General features: G+C 37.6%; 1 protein-coding gene across 1 annotated transcript in view; it reads left to right on the top strand.

Annotated features, from left to right (window-relative positions):
- The window catches only part of kif5ab (kinesin family member 5A, b), a 131,810-nt gene that overhangs the window by 81,490 nt on the left and 26,416 nt on the right, over window positions 1-23,904 (top strand). Inside the window, 12 exon segments of the mRNA XM_038295753.1 lie at window positions 1,907-1,975; window positions 3,615-3,752; window positions 3,754-3,822; window positions 11,777-11,923; window positions 12,813-13,001; window positions 13,610-13,727; window positions 16,919-16,977; window positions 17,691-17,800; window positions 21,896-21,997; window positions 22,493-22,553; window positions 22,658-22,729; window positions 22,830-22,934. Of these exon segments, the coding sequence (XP_038151681.1) occupies window positions 1,907-1,975; window positions 3,615-3,752; window positions 3,754-3,822; window positions 11,777-11,923; window positions 12,813-13,001; window positions 13,610-13,727; window positions 16,919-16,977; window positions 17,691-17,800; window positions 21,896-21,997; window positions 22,493-22,553; window positions 22,658-22,729; window positions 22,830-22,934 (1,239 nt within the window).

The raw sequence follows: 23,904 nt of genomic DNA, 5'->3' as shown, positions 1-23,904 counted from the left end.
AGCAACAACCAGGCCTGCAACGGTTTATTAAATCTGAGCACAGATAAATTACATATCTGGACTGGTTAAGGGAAGAAATTTATAGAATATCATTTTCTAAATTGTTATTTTGAGTCTGTGAAGACATTTGAAGTATTGTAAGTGTACTGAGACACTTAAAAAAAAAACTTGGACACTTTCTTTTCAACATTTTCTCTTTTATTTTATTTTTTCCCGAATCATAATTTAAGTTTTTACTAAAATTTATCCATATATTTAAATTTATTTGTGTTGTGTCATAATTATTTACCAAGGTTTAAAAGTAATGGTTGCATTCAAGGATAAAAAAGGAAAGATTAAAGGGGTTAAAAGATAAATTCATTATTCTTAGTGGGTTTAAATACAGAGTTGCATATATAAATCCTGCTAAGTGGAGGCACCGTCAATATCAAAAACTCTAAATTACTACATACAGTTAAAAGACTATTTACTATTATTTCTCCTGTTTAACAATATTAGTTGTAAGTAGCGTACCCAGGGCCCCACCTATAGTAGTACCATAACATTAATACAGAGTTAATGCCTAACTACTTGGGTTGGGTGCTACACTTTTTTTCAGCAAATGGCTACTTAAGTTGAATGAGTATTTTTTTCATCAAGCCACTTGACTGTAATCTATGAATATCAATGGTTTTAAAATAGTTTTAAAATGGTTCTAAACCAGGGGTCTGCAACCTTTCATATCCAAAGAGCCGTTTTGCCCAGAGTACGACCAAATAAAAGTTGTTTAGAGCCACAAAATATACCATGACTTTATCTAGAAAACCTTTTTTTTTTTTTTTATCTTGTATAGGAAATTAGTTGTTGCCATCTCAAACAATCAATTCATCTATTTTTTATGTTAAAACGTATAAATTTCAAGCTAATTCATAGAAAAATGTCTCTTAAAACATATTTCTGGTTCTTTTAATCTAATTCTTTTCCATCTTATAAAAAATGCTAAAGCTATTGATACCGGTATATATTATAGTCAATTATTTAGCTCTTTATATACATTTTAGCCACTATTAAGAGCCGCTGGAGAGGGTCCAAAGAGCCATATGTGGCTCCGGAGCCGCAGGTTGCAGGCCCCTGTTCTAAACTGACAGGATGAGCCAGTGTTCTGTTGAGCCAGGATGAGCCAGGAACTGTTTTCAATCAGAGATTGTAAACAGTTCCTTTATGCAACTTTAGATAAACCATTCTTATGTGGCACCTACAAGGAGATTCTCAAAACACTATCTGCAGAAAATGTCGAATACAGTTGATGATTCGCTAAAAGATAAATCAAAGTTTCTGAGTCAGGTTTCTTTTGAATGTTGTTTTTGTGTGGCCTTTTTCAAATTGATAAAAAAAATGTACTGCTTTAGATACCTTCTACTGTAGGTTGTTTTCTCTTTTCTTACTCTGCCCACATTGTCCCATTTGATGCAATGTCCAAGAACAGGACTTGAACAAAGCAGCTTAAGTTGCAAGGAAAACTTGAGACCTTGAAAAAATCTGCAGTAGTAACGCTTAAATTCACCCTAAAGATGGCGAAAAAGTTTCGTTTCTTTGTAACAACTGTATTCTACCATGAATTGTATTATGTGCAAAAAAATAACCCCAACTTTTTCCTGAAATGAAATGATTCTGTGTTAGTGTGTGTGTGTGTGTGTGTGTGTGTGTGTGTGTGTGTGTGTGTGTGTGTGGGATTTGTCTTTACATTTTTGAATAAATGTTGAGACAGAAACAACTGTTTTTTAAATCTGATTTTTATAATTGATTGCATGGTCTAAAGAGTCATTTTAAGTAGGTCGTAAAGGAAAGTTTGTGATCACAGACAGAACTTAGATAATGCTGGTATACAGTCATAAATACATTATTAACTGTTTCAATTCCACTGAAGGATGACGAGATCAACCACCAGAGCCAGATGGTGGAGAAGCTAAAGGAGCAGATGCTTGACCAGGAGGAGGTAAAAGATCTTGGTATTTACATCCTTTCATGATTTTGGTTAAACAGCTCACAGTAGGGCAAAGCTCCTGCAAAAGTGCCAACATGAATCACAGTTAAAACAGAAATCAGCTGTGAAAGGGTTTACCGTTCTGCCCTTGAGATGAGCAAGCTGGAAATAAAACATATTTCCGCTGCCAAAAAGGAGTTTGAGTTAATTAGACAGCGGGAGCTGATCAGTAAGTGTATTTATGCTAAATGAAGTATAAAGCAGAGCGTTGTTCAATTAGTGCAAACACAAATAAAACACCAACGCTTGTTATAAACTCCCCAGAGCTCTTTCTTCGTTTAGATACAAAATGTGCTTGACTTAAATGCTTTTCCGCCAATAGAACTTTTTACTGCCAAGTAAAACACTGGAAATAATTTCTAAAATATTGTATAGCCTTTTAGAAATTTTCTGGCCAAACATTTACAGAAGTAAATTCCTTAAACGGTTAAAAACGTATGTATTTACAACAAATTGTTGCTTGTCACATTTTAAATAAAAGGAATTAATATGTCCTGATTTTTTTAATATCCCACAATATTCTGGCTACAGCATAATATATGAAAACATCAAGTTCAATACATAAAACATGAAAAAAAAGGAGGAGAAGCAGCGAAAATTCTTTTGTACAGAATTTAGGCATTTATATACGGGTTAAAACTCATATTAGGTGTTTTAGCTTTAGCTAAATGTGGTGCAAATCATCTCTTTTAATGTTTTTTTTTATGTACATTGTCGATGTTAGATAAACTAATAATAAATAATAAGTAATAAATAAATAATAAACTAAACTAACAGTGACACTGCATAAATGTACGTAGGCTTGCGGCATGTTACCTAGGTGACAATTATGATACAGTTTCTATTTCAACATCATGAAGCAGTTGCTTTTGCCAGAGATTCAGACTGCATATTTTTTTGGTCTCCACATTACAAGCCTTTTGAATTACCTGTAGAAACTTAATTAACACCAAGAAATAATTTCACTAACAGCCTTATTTAAAAAGGAACAGTTCTTGGCCATAAGTTAATTGTTTAAGGTGTCAATGCTGTATTGAATACTAACAATAACAATGAAAATATTCATACACAACTGAAACAATGCATTTAAAGTATGGTTTAATGAATATTGCATTACATGAAAGAAGGAACCATCATTTCATTCATGCCCCATAACGAGCCTGCTGTGGCTGAGTTGACATAATCATAACTACAACACCAGATATGTTGCAGTGCAACTCATTTGTTAAAGCAAAGGCTTTGTGCTTTTGTAAATACACTGCAAACCCAGTAGGAGCTGCATCTACACTAAGTGACAGCTTATTCAGGGTTATGACTCTCAGAGGGCTGCAGCAGAAGAGCAAAGACTAGAGGAAAAATAGAATCACCTCTTTCTTTGTAGTGACAATGTAATGTGTGCATTTTAAATGACCGTCATTTGTACAGCTGCATTGCACTGCAGTCTTTTAAAGACATCTATCTCTTTCTTAAGCATGTAAAATAGTCTTCTAGTATTAAAGGCAGTCCTCCTTTGCAGTAGTTTATTCCTATTTTTATATATTATTTTATTTTTAATGCAACTTATATATAACAGAACCTTTTTGCCTTTCAGCTTTTAGCTTCATCCAGAGGAGACAGTGAGAGGGTGCATTCAGAGCTGGGCAGGCTGCAGGCAGAAAATGAATCCTCTAAGACTGAGGTGAAGGAGGTGCTTCAGGCACTGGAGGAGCTGGCTGTAAACTACGACCAAAAAAAGCCTGGAGGTCGAGGAGAAAAGCATGCAGAACAAACTCCTAGCTGAAGAACTTGAGAAGAAGATGGTGAGTCTGAGTGTCACTTTGTTGCAAATGCTTCATTTTGCAACAAAAAAACGGAAGAAAAAAAACGAATACTATGGCTAGAAATTTAGAAAGTGTGAGAAAGGAAATATGCTTGCTTATCTCTTCAAGTCACTATTGGATATATTTCACCAGAGGGCTGCTTCTGAATGCAATTAAACAGACACTGAGGAAATTAGACAGCGGCAGCCATGAAGAGATTTATGAAAAAACAAAAAGGCACTTTGAGAGGTGACATCCACTGTGAATATCAAACACTGAAAAATGTAACCTTATAGAGCACTTAAATTTAAGGATAGTACAATAAACCAATCTAATGGCTTGTGTTGAATATTGTTGTCTTTTATAATGCATTTTTAAACTTGTTACACAAGTTTGTGTATTTTGAAAACTCTTTGTTTTTTGATCAAAAGTAAAAAAAAACTGGAGCACATTTAATGAAAATTATGCAGGTTTTCATGTTTATGCAGTATGAGTATCTCTCACTGTATAATGTGCCCTATTTTGTATATTCCATGTGTATCAGATTAGGGGTGCTTTAATACTTAAAGATCTCCTCCTGGGCCGGTGGGCCTGTTCTTTCCAGGGGGATTGGGCCCCCAGACCCGGGAGGATAGTGTATGTATGAGAATAGTAAGAATGAGTTTAATGTCTGCCTCTGTGTGTGTCTCTGTTAAGTTCTTGTTTATGTTTGTATGGTTGTAAGGGTAGGATTGTGTGAATGTGCCTGGATGAATGTGAAGTTGCTTTTGTCTACTTGTAAGGTTGGGTGTTTTTCTGCCCCCTACCTACTGAACATCCTAGGACGTAATAATGAGCAGGGCCTGTCTTGCGCTTGCATATTGACTATGGGTGTGCTGCTCTGACGGGTTATGCTGATCTGACAGAAGACCAGGCCTGGGCCCTCTGGTCCTGTGGGGTCCCCACTAGGGCGCTCCCAGAACTCAGCCCCGTTGGCTCTCATCCAGGTCCAACTTGCAGTCCATCAGCTCACTGCTGTGGCCCTCAGGGACCTCGGCCCTATGGCCTCTGGAGTTGGGCCCCTCAGGGACTGTGCCCTTTTGGGGTTTTGCCCCTCTGGAGTCAGGCTGCAGAAACTCTTGGAGTCAAACTACAGATATATACCAATATTGTGTAATTACCATAGGTTTTACCTTTCACACACATGGATATCTAAGGGATACCCACTGCTCTGGAAGCTTTTTATTTTTTATTTATTTTTTTTACTTTGGTTGTCTGTTGCCTTCTTTTTGCTGTTGCTATGTTATGTTCCCTGTTTTCTCATTCAATCAATCAATCAATTTTTATTGTAAAATACATTTTGAGTTACAGAGATTTCAGTTTCAGTACAAACCGTTCATCAAATACATCACAAACATGGGGGAGAGGGCTGGACATGGGAAGGATTGGCAGAGGCCATGCGTGCCAAAGAACTCTGCCGTTAGGCGCATTCTTTCAGTTGCCAGGGGGCCCTGCCGTGAGTCGGTTCCTTTAGGACGCTGCCTTTTATCTCTGTGGAAAGATAAGAGCCACATTGGGGACATCTGTTCCTCTCCTATCATACAGGTATGGAAGCAGACTTCTAGGAATTACGGTGTATCTTCTGCTTTGTCCATTTTTGCAGTTTAGTTTTTTTTCATACACTCTTTCCTGTCTCTATCTCTGTTTCTCTCTCCTCTTAGTTCTTATGCCCTTGTGCTTTCTCACCTCCCTCCCCGTGTCCGTTGTATAGGATTTTACTCCATAAATAATGTTAAATAAAGTTTCATAAACAAGTATCAAGTGGAACTTTATGGCAACTGTCATGATTGTCTCCTTGTGAAAGCACAGCTGCTGGGCTACCGGCTAACTCTGGGACATCTATTCCCAGAGCCTTATTGACAAAACAGGACACACACAAAAAAAAAAACAGTTACCCGCATGTATTGTTCTAAAATACAATAAAGTTAATACTTGACATGTTAGGACAATATATTTTAGGCTGGAATCTGTTTCCAGTTTTACTCCTTGAAAGATTCAGCTTGTGTTCTTTGTATCAGTCGTCAAAACCCTTTACTTTTTTCAGATGCCTCAAGTGAGATTATGTTTTACTTTCTGACTAGAGTATAAATGCTTCATAATAATTAAAGGAGAAGTTCACTTTTTAACACTTTAAGCCCATTTTCTGTAGTGTCCAGGATGAAATCGAATGATTGACACCAAAATTTTGACAATTGGTCCTGTCTCTGCTTTTTGGCTCATTTAGAATCACCCCCTGGCTGCTTCAGAACGGCTTCCATAGTGCATGACGTCGAGAATCAAGAATCCACCTTTCGTATTCCATTTTCAGAGTTTTTTAAAGTGTTTAACAGAGACGTTAGCACCGCGACGTCGGAGTACACAGAGTGAAGCGAAAAGACTACAACTGTGTAAACAGGCCCCATTTCCGTTTCCGGTGGCAGGGGAATATTGACTATTCCAACAGAACTCAATGGGATTTACAAAATGCTAAATAAAACACTACAGGAACGTTTTTTCTTTACGAAACTTTTTTTGGAACGTCATTGAACAGCGCTGACGACCCGGTGAGTAGCATATTTTAAAAAAGAACGTTTAAGTTTGTGTTAAGGACATTATCGGACATGCACAATGGAAGCCATTCTGAAGCAGCCAGGGGGGGATTCTAAATGAGCCAAAAAGCAGAGACAGGACCAATTGTCAAAATGTTGGTGTCGATCATTCGATTTCATCCTGGACACTACAGAAAATGGGCTTAAAGTGTTAAAAAAGTGAACTTCTCCTTTAAATAATAGTATTTGACGCTTTACTTAATCTAATTGTATATAAAAAGTTTTTTTTGGCATTAACAATTATAATTATTGGTGAAACAAGTTCCTCTTACCAATAGATTTGCAAAACCCTGGTTATGATTGGATTCTTATTGTACAGGGGCTGTTTTACCTAGTTTCATTAACTTTTTCCTTAACTTAATGAGAAAAAAGCTTAAAAGTACATTACTTTGATTATTGAACCAGGCTTTTTGGAATGCAATCTGTAATTTTTTAATCTACTCTATTAAAGTAAATGTATCTCTTATCTCCTGATCCTTATAGAATTCTGCAAATGTGGTAAAACCATAATTCAGTTATTGTGACCTATTCTGTGAACCGAGCAAACCTTTCTTCACCCTATTAGAGCCTACTCAATATTTCATGTGCCATTTTACAGCCTGTCAGACGACCATTGCTTTCATCTTTGTCTTTCTGAGAAACCAACCAAGACCTGATGAAAGGAGCTGACAACATAACGATTCTGTGTGCAATTTAGTTCAAACTCTGCTGGCACTGTAATTTGTCCCTGATCATTTCACTTAGCACAACTTCTCCTTTTCATCGCGTTTTGTCGATACCTCTCAGCTGACAGGGATCCTTCACAGGAACGTCTTCTAACATGCTGACCGGCAATACGTTAGACATTACTTTGCTGTGACAGAGCTTTTTCTCAGCATCATCCTGCATCTTTAGGACTGATTTTTATTTCTGCGTATCTTCAGCAGAGATCATTCATCATTTGACCGCCTCTTTGGTTTTCCTCATCCTCCATTCTAGTTAAGATTTCTCTTTCCTTTGAGGCCATCGCTCAGTGTCATTGCCATTCTTCTGCCTCTCAGTGCACCTTCTTCCATTTATCTAGCTACTTAAGTTCATTTCTATCAATTTCAATTACACTATTCATCACTTCAAGAGTCTTCTCTTGAATATATTTTCATAAATCTCTCTGTGGATAAACTGAATAGTTGTATTAACTTACTCTCTTTGTTCTTTCTATTTATTCATGATTGAATTATCTTTGGGTTAGTGATTGACTGCCGCTTACTCAGAAGTAGAAGTTTGACTGGAGAGGTGACCTGTAAAGTATAACAGAGCATTACGTTAATGAAAGACATGAAGAATATACAGCTGACATTGTAGATTTTGAAACCACATCAGCTAATATGAATGCAGCATGCTTTCTTTTAGTAAAAAAAAAAACAAGAGTTGCAAGCACCCACCTGGACACAGTTGACCCAAATTTAATGGGCTGTTTTTATGCTAATTACTGTGCAAGTTGGTTAAAAAGAGTCAATTTATGTATTGTTCTTTTTCATATATGCTGCAAACATAAATGCAAACAAACTCCTCCTACTTTATTGACATCCTAGCTGGCAGAAAAAGAGCAAGCCTGCTAATAGTAATTGTATGTCAGATGGTTGACAAGTTCTTTCTCTCTGTAAGAAAAAAATGGTGCAAAGTGAAATAGATCTTATACATCATATTCAAGAGGAGAACTTTTTGAACTTTTTGAGGGATTGCATTCAAGTCAATGAGATGATGCATTCAACTGGTTTGCTATACTGGTGAAGAGTCTCAATCATCCAGGTCATCGTCATTCCAAAAAAGTTAAAAAATAATCAACTGGACAGAAGCCTTGTTTTTGTTTAGAAAACATGTTTTCTAAGTCCACAAATTGTTTTCCACTGGTCCACTGGATTGTTTTTTAAGTTTTTTGGAAAAACTGGTTTTCCTTGGAAAGAAAACTGTGAATAAATTTCACTGTATGATCTGGTTGAACTGTAATATGCCTTGACATGACATGTGTGTAAATTGGAACTATATAAATAAAGTGAATAGAAACTGCACTTTTTGTTTTACCAGTATAAACGTGATTCTGTTTTGACACCTGACCACAACATGTATCTTAGTTAGAGTGATTTGAATATAATCAAAAAGTTAACATTTTCTATAAAGGAATCCAATAAGTATATAGATTCATTGCATTGTTCTTTTTCTGTCAGTATAGATGATTATGGCTCAAAGCCTAAGAAAACTGAGAATTATGTCAAAAAAAAAAAAAAATGAATCATAACAAACCACAATACAAAATATCACATTTAACACAAAAAAAAGTTCTGCTGTGGCTGCCACAGTAACAGGGAATAATGTTGAGCAGACATTTGTCCCTCAGACTGTCATTGTTATTCCCCAGAAAAAAGATTAGCTGCAAAAGGTCATTGCCAGACAAACTGGCTTTTCACAGACCGCTGTATCAAGAAATGCTAATTGAAAGTTTGGTGGAAGAAACAGGTGTGGTAGAGAAAGGTTAAAAAACAACAAGGATAACAACAGCTTTACGAACAGCTTTAAGAGGATTGCAAAGCAAAGTGAATTCAAGCCTCTGTGGGAAGATTAACAAGGTCTGGCCTCAGAGCTTAAAGAGACACCACGCAAAGATGAATACAAAAATTTTGCATTATTTTTGTCAAAGCTCTCCCTTTCCAAAAAGCATGTTTCAAATGAAGAATATGAAGAGTACAGGTTTCCAAAGTCAGTGAGGACAGAGTGTATGTCTACTAACTTCCATCAAGGCTAAAGACAAGGCAGCCATCATCTAGGGCGTTTTAAAGCTGTATGAAGAGCCTGATTACATTTACCATAAGGATTTGGAACTCGGCCACACATGTCCACAAGATAGCAAAGCTGCTTTCATATCCCTGATAACGAGTCAAACTCTGATTAGTCAACAAACTGGCTTGAACTTTTCCCAGAGATAATTTATGGATTATTGTAAAGAGCAAGATAAGATAAACCAGATGACCTGAAGGCCACTAGTAACCTGGGCTTTACTGACACTTAGAAAATGACAGGGCAATTACATAATTGCATTTATATGAAATAGACCTAGGCAGGTTTGTGTGTTCTACACAGCGTAAAAACCTACTTTTCAGTAGGCTGACATTTTTTTTATTGCTTTTTTATTACCCTGTATAATAAAAAAGTTGCAAAATATAGCTTTTTTTCCTTTTTGCTAAAAAAATTGTCCTATTTATTGAAATTAACAGTTAAAATACATCACAGTGTGCAATGAGTCTGGAGATTTTTTATAGTATTGTAATCCACTCTGAAGCCTTATACATATATATATATAAGAAATATGATTTACAAATATATAGATTGATTTTACTAATATAAATGCTGTATGTAATAGAATAAGCACAGATCAGTTGTTTAGACATGTTGACTTTATCAACTTACTTCAAGCAAGAATCAAGAGGAAGCCTTTTTTAATCACACCCAACCTCACTATAAATTTAAGTTTTTCATTGTTTGATGCGTTTTTTTTTCTTCCTGACTATATGCCAGCTTAAACGGAATATGATTAACACAGAAATGCAGCAGATTTCATTCGATTTAATTTGAGTTTATCCTTCAAAAGTCTGAGACTGACAGATATAAATGGAATACATTTAGCATTTTTTGTACCACTGACAGTGTTTTACATTATAGCCATATTCTCTCATGCCTATGGGGGGATTACATATGTGTCAAGATGAAGCTGGAATCAAACCTTTAATATCCTGATTGCTAGGCAACTATGCTTCACACTGAGCCACTGTAGCCACAAGATAAAAATAATAATAAAATAAACAGCAACAGACATACACACTTAAGTACAATTTAGAGAAATCAAATAATCATTATGTTGTTGAAGAGAACCTATGGATGCACAGGAGAGAACATCCAAAGATCACCAGTAATTAAGCAGATTGCAAAATGCAGAGCATGTTTTTTTCACAATTATTATTTACCCCCACATAAATAATGTAAAAATAACACATTATGTTTGCAGACACAATGTTTCCAATATTCCTTTTTTCCCCCTTTATTTTAGGAATCAAGCACCTGCTTAACTCTGTCTGGTATATTTAGCTGTTTGTGCTTGGCATTGGGATATTTCTGCACCTCAACAGATGGAGAGAAAGAAAGAGAGCGCACACCAGACTGATAAATGTTGGCATCCAGTGGTAGATAGGTGGTGTTTCGCATAATAAAATGTGGTGGTGGGTGGGTGGGGGGATTGTCTTGTTTTTAATGCAGTGAGGTTAAGGAGAAAAGTATTGATATTGTTGAGTTGTTAATCCGCAGAGTAGAATGATTTTAAGAAAATTGAGACTGTGATGTTTCTTCTCAGCTTGACCTGCTTCGTTTTTTTTTAACTCTAAGAAAAACCTGGCTTTAACCATGCAAATCTCATTTTAAGTAGATCAGTAGAAACACGATTGACCAAATACTGAAAGGAAAATGAAAAGCATCTTGCTGTGTATTTTCTTTTTTAAAAGACCTTGAAAGTAGGGCCTTTTAAAGCGAAGTCCACGAGTTTGACAAACACCTGTAGTTAGATTCTTTTTTACCTGGCCTCTTATGAATAAAACCAATTTTATTCACATTTGAAGTTTTATTCACTCTGATCACGCATTCGAGTAAGAAGGAGTAGAGTTTCTGACTTCAGTGTACAAAAAAGTTTACCGAATGTCTACCAAAGAGACAAAACAGCAGGAATGAAAGAAAAGAAATATGAGTTTCAAAGATAATTAATGAACAGAAAAAAAAACCAATTTATTTTGGGACAATGTTTAAAATCCTAACAGTAACAACCCGTTTACTCAAACCATATCAGTGTAGTCAGTTAATAGTTTAAAAATAAGTGCTGGTTGTATAAGGATGTAAATCTCTAAGTGTCTCCTGGTGGCGCCTGTGAAAGTCTGCCATGTTTCTGTTAGTCTGCCCCAGGGCAGCTGTGGCTACAATGTAGCTTGTCACCATCAGTGTGTGAATGTGTGGGTGAACAGGTGAATAACTAAATGTAGTGTAAAGTGCATTGGAGTTCTCTGACTTAAAAAGGCACTAGGTACATTCTATATACCATTTAGTGTTCTAAGAATGTGCTTTGATTCTTCAGAATCATGTGACCTCAAGATAATATAATGCAAATCTGTATTTCAGTTCAGTTTAAGTCATTTGAAAAACAACAAACAAATGCATTAAAAGATTAAAATTAAAGTCCTTCTCTAATTTTTATTTTCTGCTTGTTTGACATCCTTTCCTTAAACACATCTCAACTTCCTTGTCTCCTCCAACAGGCTCACCTTAGGGCTTTAGAGGCAGAGCTGTGCCGTATCCAGGAGGTGAGCAGCCACCAAAGAAAACGCATTGCTGAGGTTCTCAATGGCCTCATGAGAGACCTGCGTGAGTTCAGCACTATAGTTGGAAACAGGGAAATCAAGCTGGTGAGTGAAAAAAAAAAATGTATTTGTGGTTTAAGTGATTGTTTTAGCTGCCCTTATAGATTGACTAATGTCATTAGCTTTGTTCCTCAACTGGTCTCGAATGTTTTTGGACTATGCTCTTAAAGAAAATGCTGCTCCAACTTAAAGGTATAGTGGAGGATTTTCATGAATTTTTGAAAAGACCCACCCTTTCCACTTAAAAAAACAATGCACATGCACAACGCTGTACCACGTCTCAAGAGGGAACACGTATTAAACGCGTGTGAGAGCATGCAGGAGCCCATATGTCCTTGTGCACGCTTTGTTTAAATGTTTCTGTTTGCATCGCTCATACAAGCTTACTTTCCAAAAGAAGATTTGCAATTTTTACACTGTAATGAAAAAGGCTGCTCTGAATTTACACTCAAAGACTTTCAGATTAATATTTGAAAAGTATTTTTAAAAAATCCTTTCACTTTAATTCATGCTGGGCCACCACTAAACAAATAAAATGTGGTTTTATTGGTATGAAAAATTGGTGGTATGAAAAAATGCAAACATGTTCACGATCTACTATTTTTAATACCACTGTAACAAATACTGCAGTAACAATGAATAAGACTTAATGGACCTATGTTGTAGAATCAGTAGAATATGCGACATTGAGATTGATGTGTTTATTTCTTTAATTCTCCACAGACCATTGAAAACCAGCTTAGTCACAGCATCTGCTAAACAATGCTGTTAATCAAATGTTTAAGTTCAAAAGATCCACAAAGTCTTTGCCTCTCTCCTTCCTCTCTGTTTCATTTCCCAGCCATCTTTCAATCGTTGCCACTCAATCTTGATAAGCATCAGCTCTGCTAGGGTTTCAGCAGCTTCTCCTGCTGTGTGTGTTATTTATCTCCAGCCCGTTGAGATCAGTGGTGCAGTCGAGGAGGAGTTCACAGTGGCCCGGCTCTACATCAGCAAGATAAAGTCTGAGGTGAAGTCCATGGTGAAACGCTGCCGACACCTGGAGAACCTCCAAACGGAGTGCAACAAAAAGATGGAGGAAACAAGCCGAGAGCTGTCGTCATGCCATCTTCTTGTCTCGCAGGTGCAGATCTAAACTGATCAGTTAGTCCTTGTTTATTACCAAGGAAACAAAGATGATCAGGATGAGAAAATAAAATTGTCAATCTGTTTCCCTGCATGGAAATACTGGTGTTATTGTGACAAAAATAAGGAGAACAGACATCAGAGCCTCAAATACTCCATAACGGATTATCATCTCCATTATCTTTCAAGCACACTCCTTTATCTGTTTTATTGCCGTCTAGTGGGCCTTTGTGTGATTTAGATTACTTTGATGAAAAGTAATTAATGCTTTGAAGTTTCTGTCCTTTGTTTGTGGAGATGTTCAATTCTTTTCCGTCAGTCCTTATTTATGCATCCAATTCTGATTCTTAAAGTGTGGAGTGTTTTATATTCTGTCTGCGACCTAGGTTGTCTGCAGTTATCTGGAGGTAAATTTTACTATCTTTGGTGTTTAAACTAAATTCCCTAATGACTGAGCCTCATAAATATTTGATGTGAGCAGATTCATTCAGCTTAGCAGGAGAGTTCTTCATCTTTAGTGGAGGGTTCTCATGGGTAAAGTTTTATTATTATTTTTTTTCTTATCTTTAAGCTTTCTGCATCTGAGATTAACATTGTGACTTTCAGCATGAGGCAAAGATCCAGTCTTTGGTGGAGTACATGCAGAATATGGACTTAAAGAAGCGACAACTGGAGGAGAGCTACGATTCCCTGACTGAGGAGCTGGCCAAGCTCAGAGCTCAAGGTACAGCTGAGTAATACCTGAATCCCTGTGGTCTAAAATAAAAACAAGCATAAAGCTAAAACTGCAGACACTCCCTGCAGCCCTGTGAAAGTCCTACTGTTAACCAACACAGCCTTTCAGCTATATGTAGATGCTATATTTCTAACTAGTTAGGTCTGTAATGCTAGCACAAAGTTCCTGGGGGTGCACATCACGGACAACCTCACCTGGACTGTAAACACTTCATCTCTAGTGAAGAGGGCACAGAAGCGCTTGTACTTTCTGCGGAGGATGAGGAGAGCCCGCCTGCCCCCGCCCATCCTCACAACCTTCTACAGAAGCACCATAGAGAGCGTTCTGACCAGCTGTCTCTCTCTGTGGTGTGGAGGCTGCAGAGCTTCTGACTGGAAGAATGTGAGGAGGGTGGTGAGGACAGCGGAAGGAATCATTGGGGCTCCTCTTCCCTCCATTAAGGACATTTCATCACAGCGCTGTGTGTCCCGAGCCCGTAATATCATCAAAGACCCCTCACACCCCCACCATGGACTGTTCTCCCTGCTGCCCTCTGGAAAGAGGTTCCGCAGCATCCGCTGCAGATCCACCAGGTTGTGCAACAGCTTCTTCCCCACTGCCATCAGACTGTTGAACCTTTGATCCACAATCCGAACTCTGCACCTATTGCACATTATCGGGCATCAAATGCTGCTGAACTTTTAACTTTTAGCCCTTTAAATTGTTCATCTCATTGTATTTTTCAATAACGCATTTTTTGCACAAATGCCATTTTGCACTGAACCACTGCAACTTGCACACTGTCTCTTATCCTCTGCACTGTTCACACTTTGACCACTGCTGCACTTTTTGTATTTTTCTATAACTCGTGCCATTGTGAAATATCAATGCAACGTTCATAAGCTGTATGTAACGCAATTTCGTTCTGTATGCACCCTGTGCATACAAAATGACAAATAAAGAAGTCTAAGTCTAAGTCTAAGTCTGACTTAAAAAAAAAAAAAATGGAGTCACATCAGTGATTCTTACTTTTTTTTAAATTAAACTATTTGTGCAGCAGATGTATAAGCTAATTCTATTCTATCATAATTTCATCAGATGATTGCTGAAGGTTACAAGGTTCTTTAGAATTACTCTGAAAACTGTACAGAAATGTACTGATATTAGAAAATATTATTTGTATTTTTGAATATTACTTCAAAATGCATGTATATTTGGATACTTAAGTATTTTCAAATGTGAGTACTTAAAAACTTTAACTTGAGTAGATGTTTCCCTAAGTAACTTTTACATGTAGTTAGGTAAGATTTGACTATGAGTATAAATACTTTTACTCAGGTACTACTGCTGAGTACTTTGTCCACCACTGGTTCTAACCACAATATCCATCCTTTGACTTCAGCGAGCCTTTTTTGTTTCTTATTGAATCAGTGGCACTGTACCGTCGCCTCTTCCCTTAGTCTGTTCATGGTATACTTAACACATGTCTGCATTTCAGCTCCTAAGTTAATCAGTGTCAAGTATGTGTACCTCAGCTCCCTGCTCATCCCTGCCCTGTCCTCAGTAAAAATCTCTTCCAGCTGTGTCCAAGTCATGTAATGTCAATACCTATATATGAAAAGTAATTAGTTATATGACATTTACAATGAAAAAATCCTAAAGTTACCCCACTAAAATGTAACACAAGCCTAATGCAATTTTATCCAACCTTTTTTTTATTTCAGCTAATACGAGCAAAATCCAGTGAAGTCCTTTGGGTCTGTAGCTATTACATCTAGATGCCAAATGTTGCTGTCAAGTGATTTGCTGATTGCCTATTTGTGTTAAAAAGCAATTGAACCTGCGTACCTAATAAAGTGGCCAGTTATGCCCCTACTCATCAGACTCCAATTGGCCTCCCTGTCTACAGTAAATGTTGCAGAGTTAAAGTAACACTCAAGAGTACATTTGGTCCCACTATGAATTAGTGTGGGACCAAATTTACTCTCAAAGTGTTGCTTTAACACTGCAACGTTTACTGTACTCCACTTAAACATTTCCCATACTGTTTTTTTAAGTACAGCTACTGGGTGACTTTTTCCCTGCACTGAAATAAGTGCAATCCGAGGATGTGGTTCTATGTTCTATGAATCTTGAACAGTTTTATTAAGAAACAACCAAAAAAAACAAAAAACTGTATTTTACAAGATGTGAAGAGGCCTAACACTTAACCTGTTCAAGGAGAAGATGTACTCATGAGTTCTAAAAACTTTAAATAAACATCTGGGTATACTGGTGCCAACAAACAATCTCTATTTTATGTTGAAGGAGGAGAATTGTGCCTTGTATGGTGGGAATGTTAATTGATAATCCTTGATGTTGTTTGACATTCCATCGTTCACCTGTGAAGGACGAAGGACTGCTCCAGTTTGCAGATCATGATAAATTGCAGACGGTTGGCAAAGTCAAATGTTAAGGTCAGCATTCTGTAGCAGGCAAATGTAATCACGTCTTAGCAAAATTAATGGCAAGGAAACCGCCAAACAATCTTTGTTTCAGACTAAGCGAGGTGAAGAAATTGAGTTCCTGTTAAAAAGTGTTTCTTGCTTCAGTGGAGCATTTTATTCTGTCACTGTTTTTTATGTCGCTGAGGACGGACAAAACAAAGCTAAATAAACATTTTTCAGGACCAGCAGAAAAAAAGATTAATAGTGGATTTGAAATCTGTGCACAGTGCAGCTAACTGCAGGTGCTCCCAGTGCACTGACACAATTCACAAATCAGGCCAGAGGGAATGTAAGTCATTCTAACTGTTGTTTCCCAGAGAGGAGAATTAAATAACCAACAGGTTTTAGAACTTGTAAATTAATTTTGGTCATACTCAATAAGCCAGGCAGGCGGACCTTGAAGCAGTTGTTAAATACAAAGTCCGTAGTGATTGCAGTGCCTGGAGCAAGGTGCAGAGCTCAGTGGTTTCACTTTTAGACAGCAGTGAGTCAATATCAGGTTAGGGTGACCCAAAGATTTAATTTACTACCACATTCTTTCTCACTACAATCATGACTGATGTCTACATGATCAACTTTTAATGGTGGATTATCGGGTCAAAGCAGTAATAAAACTGTTGGGTGACTCATAGTAACACCCTGTCTGCTCAGTTCTTTTGTTCAAACCATCTCACATTCCTCTTACTCTTTTTTTCTGAAAATATTTGTTTTCAGAAAGCATGTCATGGGTGACCAGTGGGGAAAACAGCACATCTCTCCAGTCTGATATTAAGGTAACTATTATTACAATTAGAGTGGTTTCATTACTGTGATTTTATTACACTGCTTCAGCACCTAGTTAAACGCAGGTGTTGGCAAAGTTTTTTACTTGCTGTGGATCTACAGATCATGCTGTGTTTTAGTGCACTCCAGAATTACAACTAAGAAAATTATAAAATAAGGTTTATTTCTAAAACAGTACAGTTGAAATGTTTGGGTTCCTACGCAGTTGGGTAATGTTTAGTAAAGATTTAAAATTGGAATCAAAGTACTTTGCAGCTCCTTTAGGGCTGGAAAAGCTTATGAAGTGTGAAAAAATGTATTAGCAGAATCCATGTGCCATTTTTTAAATGTTGCATCCATCCATCCATCCATCCATCCATCCATCCATCCATCCATCCATCCATCCATCCATCCATCCATCCATCCATCCATCCATCCATCCATCCATCCATCCATCCATCCATCTCTTTGTATGCATGTAAGTGTTTGTGATTTACAGCTCAAGTTTCATTATCTGAGTCTAAACCCAGTTTCTGTAGCAATTTATTGACACAAGTTGTGCTGTGCTCAATACCGATGTGGCCATTCAAGTTCACATCTGCCGGATGTGTGTAATATCTTTTCCCATGGTGTTTAATCATTTGTTCTCCCTTTCTTTCCACATCACGCAACCCTCCTTTCTCTATTTGCTCTCCCTTTATTGGTCTTCTTTTCGACTTCTCAGAAAGCTCTAGAGGAGCAGATGCAGTCACACCGTGAAGCCCAAAGCAAGCAGCTCGGCCGCCTCCGAGATGAGATCAATGACAAGCAGAAGACCATTGGTGAATTAACAGAGTCAGTGTATGACTTTACTTTTATGCTCATTCAACTTTCAAGTTTATTTCATCCATAACCAGACAATAATATTCTTAGATGAACAGGAATATTAGAACATTTATTGACTCTATTAAAAGAATGTTTTTTTAAGAAAGGTAGGTTAAAAACATATCCTAAAATATGGTATTTGAAAACAAAACTTTCATTATAAATTATACATAAAATGATAAAGCAAAACCTTTTTTTCAGTTACCAACACTGCAAATCTGTCTTGCTGCCTTAGGTCAGGGATGCCTAAGCCCAGTCTTTAAGAGCCATTATCCTGAAGCTTTTAGATGAATCACGGCTATAACCATCTGAATCAAATATATGGGTTGTTTCAGAACCTGAATGTCATGCTGATGAGGAAAATTTGCCGTTTTCTTCATGTACTGTGAAGCAGAGGTGCATCTAAACACAAAGCAGCTCTCAAAGACAGCTTTAGGGATACAAAAAACAGGTACCCCTAAAGGTATTTCCAGTCCCCTGAACTCCTGCTGCCCAGTTGTCGTAGTCATAAACCTTATCCTGGACCATAAATCATATGTGGACCCCTATTTGATAAATCAACCTGCTAAAATAGCATATTTTACTCCAGCTACCCTATTCAATGAAAACATCAATCAGCAATTAGCTTGTTTTTAAAACATTTTAATGGTTGACTTGTGTTTCACATCAGTTCCCAATCAATATCTATACTCTCTACTCTCTACTATATTAGAGATTGGAGATTTAGAAAAGTTTTAAATTGTGTTTTCATTTGCATTTATATCTATCTTCTCTTGCTTCCAAATCAAGGCTTTATTGACTAGCATGCAAGCATTTAAACTGGAGATACATTAAAGGGTGTAAGCTGAATTCTTAAAAGGTCTAAGCCATCACTGCAAGAGAGCTGAGATAGACACATGTGGGTGGCTAACATACTAAGAAAGCTGTGGAGTAGGAGGACATTACATCTTCTACTGAGCCTCCATATCAAGAGCTTCTGGTCTGACTCAGCCTAAATGTGAAAAGCGCTGTCCCTTTAGGTGCCTGAAACTGACTATGTTCTATACTGAGCATGACTGTCAGAGAGGAGGCCGCTGGCCGGGCTGCAGATCCCATCATAGAACTGAAAACATTTCCCAGCTGGCCTCAGAGTAGCAACCAAACGAAGAGATGTGGAGAATTTTCTTGTGAGCAGACCTTCTTATCCTGCTTTCACAGTCTGAATCTGTTTAAGCAGCTTGGAATGGATTGATGGGTGTCATTGAGGCTGAACGGATGTGAAACAGAAAAAGAGATTTTTTATTCAAACGAGCAAGTCACTGCAGACATCTTCTTTTGTGGGTTATTCTGAAAAAGATGAAAGAATTAGGGGAAACCTGCTAAATTTATGGGAATGAAAAAAAGCAGAGTGCAGAAGTATTTATTAGTAGATATTCCTTAACACTGAGAAGGGAACTTCAGTGGTTTAGTTTTGACCTTATTTCATCCAGAGACAAATCAATCAGCTCCTGTTTGGTGCCAAAATGCCAGTCTAAAAGCCAAGAAGCTCTCATGTGAATTTAAACCCCCCCCCCAAAAAAACCTCTGCTGCTTCTTCTTAATTCCTTGCTGCACACCACTGAGCTAAGCCCAGAAATGCCTCAGACCATGGACAGAGCATTTATTTTCTCATCTGATGCAAGCACATGTGACAAGGCCAGGCAAAAGATGTTTTAACTTTAAAGGGGCAAGTAAAATATGGAAATAAATACACTGTTGTGAAGTAACCTTTTTAGAATTTTTTTTTTGTCTCTTTTAAACGTTTGGAGCATGTAATTTTAATGTCAGACAAATATAAACTGTTTTGAAAAAAAAAGCATATATGGGGTAAACCTTCAATTTATCAAAGGAACCAAAGTAGTCATTATGTAATAAGCCTACTATTACCCACATAAAAAAAAAAACGTTGTAGCATGTAGTGCAAGTCTGGGTGGAAACCAGGGTGAACAACTGCTATGATTGGCAGACTCTCTTACATTGCTGTGAAGAGATTTTTTTCCCTTTTTGTTTTGCAGGATTGTTTACATTCATTTGCACTGTAGGGCTTTTTATTATACAGCATCTAAAAAAAAATATGAGTGCAGTGTTTGATTAGACCACCTCTAAACCCTTGTTTAGAGGTGGTCTAATCCCTTTGTTTAAATTAGCCTTTTTCAGAAGGACTTGCTGATGTCCTTGAGATCATTTCCAGCTATTTTTCTTTAAATTTGGGTATACAGCTCTGCCAATTGTAAAGGGCCTATAAGATCCAAAATTAACTGAAATTGAGCTTTGAAGTATGTTATAATGCTATTTCTTCTTTTAAATCATGCACAAAGCTGTAATCTTTCTTCACTTACACTGGTATGAGTAATTGTTATGAATTCTGCTCTCTGAGCAGTAAACCACTTCGTGTCCTGGAATAATTCAAATCAATGCAGTTATTTACATAGTGCCAGTCTGAACACTTGTCTTCTCAAGGCACTTTACATAGATGATACAGCCAGACTGGTTAAAAGTTTCTGTCAAGGAAAACCAGTTGATTGGATCCAGTCATTGACTTACAGGAGATGCTCCCCCTGGATGAGCTTGCGGTGAAGATTTTCACTTGCATTTTGCTGTTGACTCCTCAGCAATCACACAGAGCATGCATGTAGCGACAGTGAAGAGGAAAACTCCCTTTTTAACAGGAAGAAACTTTGCTCAGAGTGAGCGGCCATCTGCCGAGGCCGACTGGGTTTCAAGGAGACAGTAGCAGACATACAAAAAGAAGTTAATATACAAAAGGTAACGGTAAACTAGCTCCACAGGCAGCCCCTTCCCGGAAAGACACAGCAAGGCAGACAAGCTCCGAGCCAGCTCCCATATTAGAGGATAAGATAGCACCTACAGTTAGTCAAAGTAAAAAAAAACGGGACTATACACTGAAACACAGCCACGCTCCAGCATCTATAAACAGAGATGTCAATGGCAGCAGCACAGCTGATATTTCAATCCAAGACAGAATCACAGACAAACAGGAACAGACCAGATGAAGCTATTACAGGAAAAGGCAGAGAGAAGATAAAGTTTTAAGTGGAAGTTAACAAATACTGCAGAAGAGAGACAGGATGAAGCAGAAGGAAGAAAAGTGTATGTCCTCCATCAGCCTAAACATATAGCAGCATAAACAGAGAAAATAGCTTAGGGTAACATAACCATTTTGAATAAGGTAAAAGAATGGTAGGGTCAAGGAAATTGAGGGAACCAAGAAGTTTCTATATAGAGCTGTCTTTACCCACCCCAAGAAGGACATCCCTAACTTAACCTTACTGCTTCTGCATAAATGAATGGCTACTTTCTCCAATGAGCCAGAGGTGATATGAGGCAGAGCGCAAAGATCCTGGTTTGAGGTTGAGACAAAGAGGCTCTTTTAGTACCTAATGGGCTGACTTTGTTTAGCACTCCCAAAGATAAGCTGAATTGCCAATGGTGAATATGATACGGAGACTTCATAAAATTAGTGGCTCCCACGCAGGAGAGGCGGCTTTGCTTTGTCTTTCTTTGTGGTTGGAAGAAAACAACAGCTTTAATGCTTCATAGCAACACAATACTTTGTAGTTTCTTTAATTAATATTTGACTCTCCATGTTAAGTAGTGATCCATCATGGGCGTGGGAGGGGTATTTTAAATAAAATTCAGTACTGAATAATCTTAATAAATTTGCTATTTCAAAAAAGAGGCCAGTGCTTTATTAAACTTGGCCAAGTTGGTTAGTAACTACGATCATCATTCAAAATATAGATAAAAATAAGATAACATAAAATGATCAAATAAAATGGGAGGGGTAACAGAACTATAGGAAAACATTCAAATATGGGAATTACTTGCCCAAAGAAAAACAAGGTCAAATGGAGTAAAGTAGAGGGGGAATAATTCTCCGGTGTGGGTTGTAATACAGACTATAATCTGATTTCTATTCTGAAAATGCTGCTGAAAGACAAACCATCAGTTTGTCTAAAATATGCAAAATGTCTATTTCCTTGTACTATAACACCTCCCTGACTGGATCGGTTTGCATTTTTCCAGCTGCAACCAGAAGCAGCATCTGGAGTTGGAGCACCTGCACTGCGACTTTGAACGTCTCAGAAGTCGGGAGCATCACAAGAGCTGCCAGCTGGAGGAACTGACGTGAGTCTCGTCTTAACAGTCCTGGCCATCTTTCAAACACCTCACCATATGGTGTCCTGGAGGCAAGTTGCCTCTTTAGTTTCCCATCTTCCTGTTTTCTCCTTTCTTTCATGTCTTGCATTTACTATATTTATCATCCCTTTACTCTGCAGATGTCAGTGTTTTTTATACTACCGTACATGATTCTCTATCTTTTACCCTTTTTTCATCATGTTCTTTCATTTCATCTGTCTGCCTGTCCAGCCCATTTTGCCTCTCCATTAGTGTTTTGGTTAATAAGGTAGCAGCTGGTTGTTAAGGGCCCATTTCTACACTGACCTTTGCAGCACATTGCATCAGATTGCAGATGGGCAACACCCCCATGTGTAGCAGCTGGTCCACGCTCCCTTTGTTCTCTTGTCATGAATTATTCTGATCAGAATGAGGTAATCATTTGGATAGAGACAAGTTCAGTTTTCAAATGTTCTATCTGGCCATCTTCCTTTATGTCTATAGATTTCTGTGTGAACGGCACGAGCAGTCAAAGCAGGACCTCAAAGGGTTGGAGGAGACTGTTGTAAGTCATTATTTACTTTCACAACTTAATTAATTCCCCCAGTAGCTGCTGTTCCAACAAATAATCAACTAAACTGCTAATTTCCTCATTTCCTCCCTCCGTAGGCCCGTGAACTCTACACCCTGCACAACCTCCGTAAGCTCTTTGTTCAAGACCTCACGACTCGAGTTAGAAAAGTAAGACAAACAACACTGAGAGTTCTGACACTCAAGCATTTTCAAACGCAGCAATTTCTGTAACACAGTTCTGACAGATCTCCTTATTTTATTTTGCCAGAGTACAGATATTGAACCTGGCGATTCTGGGGGATTTATCACTCAAAAACAAAAGATATCTTTTCTTGAAAACAACTTGGAGCAGCTTAGTAAAGTTCACAAACAGGTAAAAAAAGCAAGAGGTATGGGAAAACACTAAGCATTTCTTCTGCATTCAAAGCTTCTTCTTTAAAGGATCTTGTCACATTTGTTTATATTGCAACCACAAAGCTTTATTCATTAATCACACAAGAAAATCGCTGGTATTTTAACCCATTTTCCTAAGATGCTTCTTATAATGGCAATCAATTACCCTTAAAAGTCATGTAATAAGTTAATAAAGTGCATCCATCGGTATTTTAATCTTTAAAAATACAGCTCTCCCATAAAAGCTTCAAGGAGTTTCGGGAAATCAACTTTGAACCCCTCACAGAGCAGAACCACAAAGCAGAACCCTATTGAAAGCCCTAAGCTGAAAAGTTTTTAAAGTCATTCCTTATTTAGTAGTCCTCAAATGTTCCAGATTGCTCCACAGATCTGAGGTCTTAAAAACTAAAACCCCCTTAAGAAGTCTCATTTGTGCAACAAAGGACTTCAACCATTTTGGTAAGATGAGGGGAAAATGTTATGTTCCGGCCTGCATCGATTCTCTGTGTGGAGAAAAACTGTCTGCACATTATTCTAACACACTACTCCTACTATGAAGCATGGTGGTGGTAGCATGATGCTGTTGATGTTTATATTCAGGGACAGAAAAGCTGGTCAGAGTTAGTATGATTAATTACACTCAATACTAAGTTAGCATTGCAAGAGAAAGGTTAAATGCTGAATATTTAGGCAAGAAAGTTTGAAACAAAATCTGACTAAGAATCTGGAAACTTTTATCAACACTTTTTAAATATTATTTTTAGGCTCCAGTGGCATTAATTTAAATTTTATTTTCGAAAACACGGAGAAAGGAAAAAGGGTCAGAAGAAATTGGAGAGACATTTGGCAAAAGTCTGCAGGGCCAGGACTCGAACTTACGACTGCCGGTATATTGGTCATGCAGTCTACCTCCATGCCATAGCACCACCCCCATAGCAACACCTTAATCA

This window comes from Cyprinodon tularosa, unplaced genomic scaffold (assembly GCF_016077235.1).
Source record: "Cyprinodon tularosa strain WSP-4 unplaced genomic scaffold, ASM1607723v1 ctg10, whole genome shotgun sequence".
Lineage (NCBI taxonomy): Eukaryota > Metazoa > Chordata > Actinopteri > Cyprinodontiformes > Cyprinodontidae > Cyprinodon > Cyprinodon tularosa.
Note: the sequence above shows the minus strand (reverse complement) of the source record. Positions and strands in the feature narration are given on the sequence as shown.